This window comes from Saccopteryx bilineata, chromosome 1, assembly GCF_036850765.1.
Source record: "Saccopteryx bilineata isolate mSacBil1 chromosome 1, mSacBil1_pri_phased_curated, whole genome shotgun sequence".
Taxonomy (NCBI): domain Eukaryota; kingdom Metazoa; phylum Chordata; class Mammalia; order Chiroptera; family Emballonuridae; genus Saccopteryx; species Saccopteryx bilineata.
Genome location: NC_089490.1, coordinates 355,173,458 through 355,187,030, shown reverse-complemented (window position 1 = coordinate 355,187,030; position 13,573 = coordinate 355,173,458). Strand labels below are relative to the sequence as shown.

The following is a 13,573-nucleotide window of genomic DNA, read 5'->3' as shown; positions in this document are numbered from 1 at the left end:
TTTGGGGACACCTGGACTAGGGACCAGAGACTGCCTAGCCAAGGGCTCAGTCTCTGGGAGGTGCAGAGCACAGCCCTGTCCTTGCTCACCTAATCGATAGGGACCAAAAAAGGGAATGACAGAAGTGTTCTCTCTGCTCAACTCTGCAATTCCTAGGGCCCTGCCCTGACCTGCTTGGACTAAACTGCATACCACCTACCCTCCTTTTATTCACTCATCTAATCATTACTGTGTGTTCTCTCACAGCCGATCAGGCCAGACTTTGGGGCAGAGTCACAAAGTTAGAGGGGTACAGCTCTGTCCTTGTGGAGTTCACAGTCTAGTACAGGCATGGCTAACAGTTTTTGCCCCCAGACCAGATTAGAAAGAAAACTTTTTTCACAGGCCAGACGAAATATTAAAATTAAAAAATGTTAAATATAAAAACGATTCATTTAACTAAACAAAATTTTATTATGTAATTTGTTTATGAATAAATGTAAGTAATTTAGTACAACAAGTTAACAAAAAAACTAATGTGACGTGTTGAGGTGCTTTTTATCGCCTATTATTTTTTTAATATCTGGCTCTATACTTGTAGCTATTCTTAACACAGCCTCCAAATGTAAATCATTCAGTCTTGATCTTGTACTTTTATTTAGATTCATTAAAGAAAAAGTTTGTTCACAAAAATAAGTTGAGTTGAAGATTACTAAATATTCCTTGGCAAGTTTTTTTAAATTTCCATATTTTCCATTATTCAGTTGCTTATAAAAATTGCACAGACAAGTACAAAAGTTGTAAATCTTTATAATGGAATTTTTTTGAAAAATAAAGAAGTAGGCCCTGGCCGGTTGGCTCAGTGGTAGAGCGTCGGCCTGGCGTGCAGGAGTCCCAGGTTTGATTCCCGGCCAGGGCACATAGGAGAAGCGCCCGTCTGCTTCTCCACCCCTCCCCCTCTCCTTTCTCTCTGTCTCTCTCTTCCCCTCCCGCAGCCAAGGCTCCATTGGAGCAAAGTTGGCCTAGGCACTGAGGATGGCTGTGTGGCCTCTGCCTCAGGCGCTAGAATGGCTCTGATTGTGGCAGAGCGATGCCCCAGATGGGCAGAGCCTCGCCCCCTGGTGGGTGTGCTGGGTGGATCCCGGTCGGGCTCATGTGGGAGTCTGTCTGACTGCCTCCCCGTTTCCAACTTCAGAAAAATACAAAAATAATAATAAATAAATAAATAAATAAAATAAAATAAAGAAGTATCGCGAATCCATTCAACCAATTATTGGAAGTTAACCCTAGATTAGTCACACGCAGAATTCTTTTCTGCGTATCACTATCTTCTTAAATATTTCGATTTCCAATAATCAAAGACGCTTCTGCTTCTTAGTAGCTGAGATTTTAACTTTCATTGTTGTACAATGGTTAGATAGTATAGTTTATGTATAACAATTTAAAAGTACCACTTATTTCATTTCTGCAGTGAGTCGTGCGGAGAATATTAAAAATTTAATCGCGGGCTGCATAAACTCATTACCCGCAGGCCATATGTCGGCCATGCCTGCTCTAGTGGGAGAGGCTGATATTAAATAAATACTCCTGCATATAAATAGACAGTTCCTAAATGTGTTAATGCCCACTGAAAGCACAAGAGTGAGCATGTGTAACTCTCTGCTTTAGGGATCTGCTTTAGATTAGGGTACCAGGGAAGGCCTCCTTTTAGGAAGTGACATTTTACCAGGGCTTAAGGGTGAATAGAACCAACTAAGTGGGAGGAAAGAAACTGAATGAGAAGCGTATGGGTGGGAGGAGGTTATTCTAGGTAGAGGGGACAGCACATGCAAAGGCAAATGTTAGGGAAATGTGTGTGCTTGTCAAGGAACTGAAGAAAGGCCAAGGTGGTTGAAAGGGTGGTGAGCAGGGGTGGAGAGGCCAAATCACATTGTGCCTCTAGGCCCAGGTGAGGGTTTGGGATTTCATCTAAAGCAGGGTGATAAGATCTGAGGTATGTTTTTAAAGTCTACATACCAGTGCCTCCTCTGGCTGGTATGTAGATAATGGACTGGAGTGAAGAGAGAGGGACGAGCTAGGGCGCTGTTACAGCAGTGTAGGCAAAGGGTGGCAGTAGCTTGGCTCAAGGTGTAGTCAAAAGATGAAGAGAAGTAGATGGGTGAGATGCATTTTAGAATTAGGATCAAGAGCACTTTGTGTTTGATTGGAAATAAGGAGTAAGTGAGAAGATTGTAGGACAAACTCCCAGCTTTCCAGCTTAGGCTACAGGGTAGCTGATTGGGCCCCCCATGGAGGAGCAGGTCACGAGTAAGAGTTTGATTTTGTACATGTTACCTTTAAGCTACCTGTGAAACACCCAAGAAAAGTTGGGTAGCAGAATGTAGAGAGGAGAAGAGAAGAGAGCCCAGGCCTCTGCCCTCCTCAGTCCTGAGTGTCTCCAACCTTCAGAGGTCCTGCAGTGGAGGAGCAGCAGCCCTGAAGATGGAGAAGATAGGAGGAACACCAGGAGAGGGCGGGGCTAGGAAGCCAAGGAATGAGGGCGTGTCTCAGGAAGGAAGGAGTGATCGGATACCATCAAGAGGTCAGGATGAAGATGGCAAGATGCCTGGACAAGAGTGGATTTCAGAAGAGTCAGGGGCAGGGGGACCCAGAAGTCTGAGTGGTCAGAGTTGAGAAGTGAATGGATATGAGGTGAGAAAGTGGAAAGAGCCCGTTGACACTTTCTCAAGAGAGAACTAGGGAAGGGGACAGTGGTTGAAAGGAAACATGAGGCCAGGGGAGAGTTTGTTGAAGATGGTGGTTTGGGTGCTGGTGGGAATAGCCCTTCAGAGGAAGAGGTTACAGAAGTAGGAGGGAAGGGACAATCGGTGTCACAGTGAAGGCACTGGCGGTGAGAACTGGGGAGGGCCTGGCTTTACTTAGGAGAGAAGGGCACATCTTTGTGGGATGTCAAGAAAGGACCATGGCTTGTAGAGTCTGGAGTCTCATCTGATGGATTCTGTTTTCTCAAAATAGAAAAGAAAGTCGTCCTCTGCGAGTGAGCGGTGGGTGCTGGGTTCTAGTAGAGGGGAGAAGAAATCAGTCAGTTGTTGCAGAGAATGGGAGAGGGAATGATTGGGAAAGTACTGGGTTTGCCGGGAGTGGCGAATACCATTTAAGGCTCTTTTTGCCCACCCTTGTTTGGAGGGACTTCAGGCTTCATGAGTGGCCTGGGGGTGGGACAGCTGAGAGCCCAACAGCATGCCTGGGAGTTCTTCAGGATGTGGCCCGCGCCCCCTTACCAGCCTCATTTCTCATCACTCTGAGGAACTGCTTACTGTCCCTGAATCCTGCTTCTTTTTGCCTGGAAGACACTTCCCTTATCTCTACTTGGGCAGTCCAAGTTCATTAAGCATCTGGGACTCTGAGCTGCTGCCCTGACCCTGCCCTGCACCAGATGAGGTTGGCACCCTACTTCACAGCTCTCTCAGCCCCCTCTGCAGATGTTAATTAGGCTGTAATTAGGTTCTCTCAGCCCTAGGACTGTGATCTGATAGCAGGGATGAATTGAAAAGAGGTATATAGGTTTGGGGAGCTGCCCTAGTGAATTCTCACTCCTTGGGGTTGCCGGTCCCTGGGGTAGTTAGAGTGCCTGGGCTCTGTGCTGCAGGGCAGAGCCTCTTGGGTGACATGCAGGCTCTTAGGAGGCAGGGTGGGTGGTGCTTCACTGTGACTTCCGGCAAAGGCAGGAAGGGCGCAAAGTCTCTGGGCATAACTGTGATATGGGATTCCTTCAGCCCACAGTCACTAAGCATTTTGGGTGTCCCCAGCACCGGGTCTTGTGGGAGTTCACTACGCAGTAGTAGAGACAGAGTATAAACATTATTAGGGTGCCTTGTGCCCATTTAGCTGCTTCTCTGGGGCTCAGGGCGGTGAACACTGAGCTAGGAGTTAGAACTTCACTTGCTTAGACCCCGAGGCACAAATGAAGTAGAGTGGGGTCAAAGCCTCTTGGTGAGAGCTCTGCTACCATAGGGCTAGAAGAGGGAACTTGTTTTCTACCCCGGTTCTTAGGCGGCCTGCGCATCACTGCTGTGCGTGCCTGCTGAGGGACCAAGGGTAAGACTAGGCAACCTCAGTGACAGTGCTTTGGTGTGGCCTGAGGTCAGCAGTTCCCCGCTCACAATGCTGGGGTCAGTGCTGCCCTCCACCCTCACAGCTGCGCCCAGGGAAGTGGCTCTCTGTGCCTTGGCACTGACCTTGGGAGTGGCCTTGCAACCCCTTTGGAGGAAAGATAGCTAGGTCGGGCCCTGCTAAAGGAAGTCCGGCTTCCTGGCCAGGTTGTAGAATAGCTGCCATTTCCTTCTGTTTTTCTTATCCCTGCACAAGTATTAGATAGGCTGATAGAGAGAGGAGCTTGGATGGCAGGACAGTTGTAACCTCTGGAAAGAAACTGTCTAGCAGGAAAGGGAGGGGCCATGGCAACAAGGACACCAGCATTGTCTTTCCAGAGGTGGGTGAGAGCAGGGTCCTGGGGCGTGGAGATGCTGCTCTTCTTATGGCCTGAGGAGCAGCCATCACTCGTGTGGTCTGGTCAGCGTGGGGCCAAGATGTTTGCTTGGAGAAATGGGCAAGAGAGCGGGGAGGACCCTATAGATCAAGCTGTGATGTTTCTTCATTCTTATCTGTCAAAACAATTAGCACTCCTCCAACCTTTCCTGAGAGCCTGATTGATGGATGGCCCTCAGCTCCTTCCTTCTGGAGCCTCCCCACATTCAGAGTTAGCACTCTTGCCCACAGGTTGAGTGTCTGCTGGGGAACAGCTATGGTCTGAGGGGAGGGAGAGACTGTGTCATATTGCACAGTGGGGTAGGTTAGAGACTCTGGAAAAGAGAGGGTGGGAGGGGAAACCAGCATCCTGTCACTTTGTGAAGGACCGGGAGTGGCACCCACTTGGCCTGCCTCGACTCACTTTCCCCATCGCTCTCCTGCAGGTGTTAGAGCTGCGGCGGCCCATGGACTCGCGGCTGGAGCACGTGGACTTTGAGTGCCTTTTTACTTGCCTCAGTGTGCGCCAGCTGATCCGGATCTTTGCCTCGCTGCTGCTGGAGCGCCGGGTCATTTTTGTGGCTGATAAGCTCAGGTAGGGCCTGTGAAGAAGTGGGGGGAACACATCCACTAATTCATCCGACATGTATTTATGAGCCCTAGTATGTGCCAGCCCCCGTGTGTGCATGTGTGTGTATGTGCGTGTGCGTGTGCGATGAAGATCAAATGGGAAAGTTAGCATTTCCATTTGAAGAGAGGGGGCAGTTGAGGTAGTAGTACTTGGTGGCACACAAGATGGCCGGACCGAGAACCCAGTGGAGGACTTGGCCTGAGAGAAGAGGAGGGACACTTCTTTTGGAACAGCCAGAACTACAGGTGCAAATGCGAGGAGGGCCAAAGTAAGTTTATAATTGTGAGGACACGAAACACTGAGTTTATTCTTGTATTAGTAGTTCTTAATTATTGTATTATTTTTCATACGAACAACTGTAAGCCTACTTTTGCCCCATCCTGTATATAGAATGGAGAAGGGTAAGAAAGGAAGGAGATTTCTGGCTGATGGCTGCATTTCCGCCAATGGGGGCAGCAGGTCAACTGGGTGGGATGCTGAGTTTGAGAGCAGTGATAAACTGTGGGAAAAGTCACCATAAAGAAGGGGCCAGGGCAACTGACTAGGGGTAGGGGTAGTGTGAGGAGCACTGGGCCATCCCACTGAGGGGGCCAGGCAGGGGTGTCACTTGGAAAAGGCAATTGATTACAGTGACGCAGGGCTAGGCACTTGGGCATTTGTGGAGCAGGACGAGGTGAGACATTGAGGGTGCCGGGGAGGAGAGCGGTTGCAGGAATGCTGGCCGGTCAAACTAGGAAGCAAACAAGGAGATGTCCAGCAACTGGAGGTGTCAGTGAGGCAGGGAGGCTGATCTAGGAGGAATAAGAGCTGGATGGGTCACAGTCTTGGTCTGAAGCATTGGCATTTATGGTTTTAGAGGAGTTCCAGCTGCCAAGATCTGGTTGTGGCCAGCAGAAGGGTGACAGAAATGTCACTGGACATAAGGCGTTTTGGGAGAGGCCACACTCTTTTAGGCAGCCAACATTTTTTTTTTTTAGAGTGTCTTAGTCTATTAAGGCTGCTATAACAAAATACCATACTCTGGGTGGCTCATAAACAACAGACATTTATTTCTCAGTCCTGGAGGCTGGAAGACCAAGATCAAGGCACCAGCATGGTCACATTCTGGTGAACACCTGCTTCCTGGTTCATGGCCAACACCTTCTCACTGTGTCCTTCCGTGGTAGAAGGGGCCAGAGATCTCTGTGGAGTCTCTTTTGTAAGAACATTAATCCCATTTATGAAGGCTCCATTCTCATGACCAAAAGAGCCTGACAAAGCCCCACCTCCTCATGTCATATTTGGGGATTAAGATTTCAACATATGAATTTGGGGGAATGCAAACATTTAGACCATAGTAAAGAGTATAGGTGGAGGTAGGACAGACAGGGAGAGGATGAGATCTTGGCAATATAGTGTTTATTTATTTGTCAAAGAATCCATCACAAGAAGCAGTGGTTTCTCTAAGGTGGTACAGTTAATTCGGGTATTTTCTAAGCTACCTCCTGTGTGCCATCCCATGTGTCAGGTGCTGATACGAGGGACAGAACAGGGAAATTCTGCCTGGCTTGTCCCCCAGGGAGCCCAGGATCCCTGAGGTATTTCTGTCCCTATATATGAGGAGGTGGTGAAGGGAACAGGAGAAATGGACTCCGAAGGCCACTGGAGCAGGAGCCCAGGCCTAGCCTCAGCCCAGGAGAAGGAAGAGGGAGCAAAAAATAAAGCTGTGACTTTTTCAGAAAATTCTCGGTTTAGAAATGAAAACTTCCACTCACTTCCCAGCACAGCCTTTGTGTCTCTGTATCCCATAGTTCTATATATCTTGTGGGCCCACTAGGTCCCTGCAAAGGGACCAAGCCGGCAGCTGGAACTGACAGGTACACGGGCCCCTACCTGCCCCACCGCCTCTCTGCCACCCATGTTCATTGTCCACTGGAAAAAAACCCAGCTGCCCAGCTGTGAGGCACCGATCTGGCCAGACCTTGGTGCCCCTAACAGAGCCAGGACCCTGAGGTTTCTTTTGCTGAAGGTTTCATTCCCTTACCAGGGGCAGTCTCCTCTTTGCCACCCCCACCCTTAGCCCAGCTACAGTTGGGCTTTGAATACAGCTATTGTTTCTTGTGGCTGCAGCTGCCTCTGAGCACATTCCAGACCTTTCTGGAAGGAAAATGCCTCAGGGCCCTGATCTTGGCCTGGGGCAGCATTCAAGTTCTGCGTATCTTGGATCTTAGGAAAGATGTCCTCCTGTTCTGGGCCTGCCTCCGGCTGGAGAGGGACAGAACAGGGAGCCCAGTGATAGTCAGACTATGGTCAGGGCTCAGTAAGAACAACCAGCTCATGTCCTGTTGCTCACTTTTTAGGTTTCCCACAAGTCCTTTGTCCCTCTGACTTGGTTTTGATATCTGTGTATGTGGGAGGTGAGAGGGAGAGAGAGACAGAGAGATCGTGTGTGTGGTGTGTGTGTAAGAGTGTAAAGCCAGTAGCCACAGCCACCATCACAGCCGCCTGGCCAGTGCAGGTTTGCATTTGATTCTGACAGATGGTAATGAAACAATGGAGCCAAGAACTGGTGGGCCATTAGCTTTAATTCTAGCTTGCACCCGGCGGGCAAGAAATACACACAGTGGGAAAACACTTCCTTTTCCATTCAGGGCTCCCAAAGCCACTGACTTATCCAAGTTTACTAGAATCAAATGTTTCTACCTCACCAGCCTTATTCACCTCTATTCTCCATCTCCTTTTCTCTGCACAAACTGCACAAACTGGCTTCTTCTTCAGCACTCTGCCATCTTGGCTGCTTCTCCTCTCCTCCACGTGGCCTTTCTCTGCTCTCCTCGCTAATGCTAATTTCAGGAACCGAGAGAGAGCAAGCTCCTGGTCTGCCCCATTTTATAGTGTAGAAATAAAAACTTTTAATCAATATACAAAGAAGTCTCTGATACAAAGTCACTTATCTGAGATATAATGGGATTCCTCATAAGAGTGCACCACCCTCTATCATGCAACAGTCAAGGGTGTGGGGGAAAGCTTAGTCTTAAAACTAAGCCTTAGGCTATAAGGACCCTGACTGCTTACAGTCTATCTCCCACACCCAATGCAAACTATAAGTGAGCAAACATATATATCATATTTGCAAACTTATTTGACCAACAAAGAGTGAGAGCCATCAGACCTAGGGGGGTACAAAGCCTTCCACCTCCCAAGCCCCATTGAAGGAGATGGTGGAAATCAGTGTGTCCCTAGGCCCTGAGGCAGCCTTTTCCCAGATCTTTTTCAGATGGCTCTCCTTGTGGTATGGGGAGCTCCTGTCCTCAGGGGAGGGGCTGTCAGGGCCAGGACACCTGTGTCTGCTACAAGGCCCAGCAGTATTTTAGATGTCCACAGGGCAGCCAAGCCAGGCACTGGCTTATGAAACACTGGTGAACACCCAGAGATTTTTTCTAGAAGAGGGACTTACTTCAGTCTTGGGTTAGAGCCATATTCTCTGACTAGTGGGGCGTTAGTTGCGAGAGTCCCTTTTGAAGCTGATCAAGTAGAGACCAGGCTTTTATGGCTAATGGGGGGGCCAATAGAGTAGAGTAGGAAACTCAAGCTTGACTGCGGGCCTCTGTCCCGTACTTGTAATAGGTCCCTCGGGGAAGGCCTTTGACTCTGCTCCTGACAGATGGACAGTTCAGGCCAGCTGTGTCTCCTGTGTTTACTAGTGCCCTCAACACACTTGGGGTATGCACTCACTCACTCTTGTACCTTCTGGCTGGCATGCTAGAGATTTTCCTCCAGCTCCCATTGGTCATTCGAGGCCTGGAGCCTCCGCTAGGCTGAGAGGGATGACCCCACTGAGACCAGTGGCTATATTTTTGAAGCCTGAGAGGAAAGAGGATAAGAATGGTGCCGGCCCCCTCACTTCAGTCAGACCACTTTTTCCAATTAAGGAGAAGGAATGGCTAAAGGGCAGAGCAGTGGAAGTGCTGCTGGGCTAGGAGACAGGACGTCTGATTGTGTTGCAGATCTGCCACTTAGGACTAAACCAAGCCTGTGAAATATGGAATTGATAAAATGACCTCTGTAGGGCCTTCCAGCCCTTACATGCTATGAATTTGTGATCATCTCTTACTCATTTTACCTTTGTATTCCCTGGCCTGAGCTGCTACTCAGCACTAGTCAGGCCTGCCTGTGCATTTGGGTGGCCCTTTGGGTGTGTGTGTGTGTGTGTGTGTGTGTGTGTGTGTGAGTCCTTTGTGTGTTTAAGCATTGCTACATACCTTCCTGGCTGTTCTATGTAGAGTTACCAAAGAGGGCAGTACCAGTGTCCTTGGGGTCCTGACCAGTGGGACTATGGGAGCTTCGCTGGCCTGCACAGTCAGACCCAGGCGTGAACTTCATTAGCACTTATTTTTGTTGCATTGGGAGGTTTAACATAGAAGGATGTTCAGGCCCCCCCTTCGCCCCCCAGGCTCTAACTCCCCTTCCTTGAAGGTGCTGGGCCTGGGTTCAGGCACTTGGTCTCTGTCTTTCAGTACCCTATCCAGCTGCTCCCATGCGGTGGTGGCCTTGCTCTACCCCTTCTCCTGGCAGCACACCTTCATTCCTGTCCTCCCGGCCTCCATGATTGACATCGTCTGCTGTCCCACCCCCTTCCTGGTTGGCCTGCTCTCCAGCTCCCTTCCCAAACTGAAGGAGCTGCCTGTGGAGGAGGTGGGCCACCTGGGGAACCAGCTGGTGGTGGTAGGGGGGTGGAAGAAGGAAGGGACAGAAGGACAGAAACCCCAGGAGGGAAGGTGGCAGGGGCGGTGGAAGGGAGAAAGGGCTGTCCCCAGCTGGGATTATTCCTGTTATCTGACCCTGGGAATCTGGGGTCTGGAGGCCTGGGAGTGTATTGCAGGGATTCATACCCTGAATCTTATTCTCAGGCACTGATGGTGAATCTGGGATCTGACCGATTCATCCGACAGGTAAGAGTGGGATGCCCCAGAACGTGCCTGCCCTGGGGTGGGTGCCTGTTTGATGCCGATTCCAGAGTGGCCAACTCTGTCACACACTGCTCACCCTTCACAGCCTGTCGGCTGCACTCTCTGGTTTCCATAGTCACAGAATAGACAAAGGTGGGGAGAAGCTAATCTGGGAAGTTTGACTTCAGCAGGATCTGCCTTTCTGCCTTCTTCAGCTTCTAGAAGGCAGTCTGGGAGTGCATAGAATGGGGCCTGGAAGTGTCAAGACTTGATCTCTGGGCTCTGCCACCTTTGAGCCACATGACCTCGGACAGGCCTCTGAACTTCTCAGAGCCAGAGTTCTCATCTTTAAACTAGGCATGGTGGTAACTCCTGCCTTGAAATATTCCAGGGGGACTGATGACACATGACACATAGAATGCCATGGAATGTACAAGTTTGTAGTTACTGTTGTTGGCTTAAAAAAGCCTTTGTTAGTCATGGAAATCCTGCTGGCTCTCTATAAAGAGCACAACCCCATCCCGTACTGTCTCCTTTCTCGGAGTGTAGAGACTCTTACACAGCATTGATAGAGCTGTGACTTGGGTACGAGGTGTCAAGGTATGGACCAGAATGTAGACAGAAATGATAGCCTAACCTCATACCTGAGACACAGGCTGGGCCACAATCTCCCCACCCTGAGCCAACAACTGCTCTTCCCACCTGGAGCTAAAGATGGAGGAGTTGGGTAGACTTCATCAGGGTGCCAGGGTAGGAACCCTTAGCTGGTCCTCTGAAAGCTACCTGCTCTATCACTTTTTATTTATGTGACCTTGGACAAGTTTCTTAACCTCTCTGCCTCAACTTCTCAATTCCAAATGAGGTTGATAAATAGCATCAGGGTTATTGGGAGAATGAAATAAGTTTGTATATATAAATTGTTCAAACGGGGCCTGGCACATAGTGAGTGTTCAGTCAGTGTGGGCTATGATTATCACCACTGTGTGCTTTCCTTCTCCTGCAGATGGATGATGAGGACACACTGTTACCTAGGAAGTTACAGGCAGCTCTGGAGCAGGCACTAGAGAGGAAGCATGAGCTGATCTCCCAGGACTCTGACAGCGACTCTGATGACGGTGAGGCAGGCTAGCTGCGGCCCCACAGCTCTGATCCCAGACACCCTCTGCTCTGGGTCTGGGCCTCACGGGGCCGGGACCCTGTTTCTATGCACCAGACCCTGTGGCTGATGAGGTTCCAGTTGTAGGACCTTGATCTCCCTTTAGCCTAGAATTCTCTAGCCCTACCACCAGTGGGTTCAGGGAGTTATGGCTTGACTAGGTCCAAGGGGAAAGAAATTTGTGGTATCTTATCAGAAGGAGCTCAAAAACATAACAGTAGTGGGGCCGCTTCTAGGGTGGCCCCGGCTAAAAGCTCTCCTCTTCCCTCTAATCCTTCTCTACCCCAGGAGGCTTGGGAAAGAAAACCCAAAGGCCCGCGACAGCTACAGAGACTCTTCTTGCTGACAGGAAACTAGTTATCGCTCCCTCTCAGGCCTTGCCTTGAGCCACTGAAGGAGATGGAGGGAACCTCCTCTTCCTGTGAAGCTAGGAAAACCACCCAGGGTGGGGGTGTGGGAAATGGGGTCCTCTGGTCTCTGATTTCCATTCTCATTCTTCCAGCAAGTACATATTTTCCAGCTTCTATGTTCAGAGCAGTTTCCAGCCTCCCAGCTTGTGGGCTGGTTATAAGCCCAAGGGCACGGGAGATAGTTTCAAGAACAGATAAATCAGGGGTCAGGAACCTTTTTGGCTGAGAGAGCCATGAACGCCACATATTTTAAAATGTAATTCCATGAGAGCCATACAATGACGCGTGCATATTACATATTATCCAATAAAAATTTGGTGTTGTCCCAGAGGATAGCTGTGATTGGCTCCAGCCACCCACAACCATGAACATGAGCGGTAGGAAATGAATGGATTGTAATACATGAGAATGTTTTATATCCGTGATGGTGAACCTTTTTAGAAAAACTGCCCACTTTTGCAGTGCTGGTCAACCTGGTCCCTCTTGCCCACTAGTGGGTGTTCCAGCTTTTATGGTGGGCATAGCGGAACAACCAAACGGCACCGCGATTGGCCCACCATGAAAGCCAGAATGCCCACTAGTGGGCGGGAGGGACCAAGTTGACCACACTGCAAAAGTGGGTGATTTTTTTATTTTTATTTTTTTGGGGGGCGATTTTTATAAAAAGGTTCACCATCACGGTTTTATATTTTTAACGTTATTATTTTTTTTATTAAAGATTTGTCTGCAAGCCAGATGCAGCCATCAAAAGGGCCACTTCTGGCTCACGAGCCATAGGTACCTGACCCCTGAGATAAGTGGTTCTGGCTGGAATTTTGTTGGGAAAAGGAGACAATATCAGCTGGAGGGTGAGATTGGAGGTTGGAACCTCAAAGATTTTCTCGTCTCTTCCAGAATGTAATACCCTCAATGGGCTGGTGTCGGAGGTGTTTATCCGGTTCTTCGTGGAGACTGTTGGGCACTACTCCCTCTTCCTGACCCAGAGTGAGAAGGGAGAGAGGGCCTTTCAGCGAGAAGCCTTCCGCAAGTCTGTGGCCTCCAAAAGCATCCGTCGTTTTCTCGAGGTTTTTATGGAGTCTCAGATGTTTGCTGGCTTCATCCAAGACAGGGAGCTAAGAAAGTGTCGGGCAAAGGGTAAGGTTAGAAGAGCTTGGGATTGGACCTTCTCTCATTTTTCTGCTACCAGCGGGGTGAATCACTAGGCACTGTGACAGAAGCTCTTGTATATTGGCTAGGGCCAGGCCTCCTAACATCCCTTTTTCTGATAGAAACTTCCAAGGGAGCTTTCTTCTCCTCCTGTCCCAGTATAGCCTGCACAAGGCTATGCACAGGCTTAAACCTTGTGGCTAGAGGGTGGGGCTCATCACCTCCAAGAGCAACATGCCGTCCCTTCCTCAAACATCCTTCTTGTTCAAAAAGACTTGACTGAGCAATTTAGGGGGTTCTGAGAACCCAGGATTGGGAAAGCCCTGGAAGGGAATTGAGCGAGCTGTCTGTCTGAGATTGGTGGCAGGTCATCTATCTCCAGTTATTTGTGAGCTTTGCCCACTGTAGGGCTTTTTCACTTCATCAGTATCTTTCTAACATCAGGGTTATTATTCTGTCCACTAATACTATCCATTTCGCCTGACAAACCTTTCTGAAACAACCTGGTAGAGTGCTCTAAAAGGAATGAGAGAAGGTGTCTACCCAGGGGCATCTTTGAAACAAGGAATTGCATCTACACCATAATGCAGCTCAGGAGTGTGTACCGGGGAGCATGGTATCGAGGGCCTCTTGCTTTGAGCAGTGAACACCAGTGAGGTGTTAAGAATGACAGTTCTGACGAGCCAGTCTGAATTCTGGAGATTTTCCTGTAAATTATAATCATAGATCCTTAGTTTCTCCCTTTTTGGGATCTGCGCCCCATGGTCCCCCTCCGGTAGGCCTCCTCTTTCCTTCT

At 49.2% G+C, this 13,573-nt stretch overlaps 1 protein-coding gene across 7 annotated transcripts in view; it reads left to right on the top strand.

Annotated features, from left to right (window-relative positions):
• The window catches only part of DENND2B (DENN domain containing 2B), a 180,070-nt gene that overhangs the window by 164,242 nt on the left and 2,255 nt on the right, over positions 1–13,573 (top strand). For all 7 annotated transcript variants that reach the window (XM_066250901.1, XM_066250902.1, XM_066250903.1 and 4 more), the window contains 5 exons: positions 4,953–5,101; positions 9,634–9,811; positions 10,027–10,068; positions 11,069–11,180; positions 12,526–12,765. In XM_066250901.1, the coding sequence (XP_066106998.1) occupies positions 4,953–5,101; positions 9,634–9,811; positions 10,027–10,068; positions 11,069–11,180; positions 12,526–12,765 (721 nt within the window). The remainder of the gene's footprint in view (positions 1–4,952; positions 5,102–9,633; positions 9,812–10,026; positions 10,069–11,068; positions 11,181–12,525; positions 12,766–13,573) is intronic.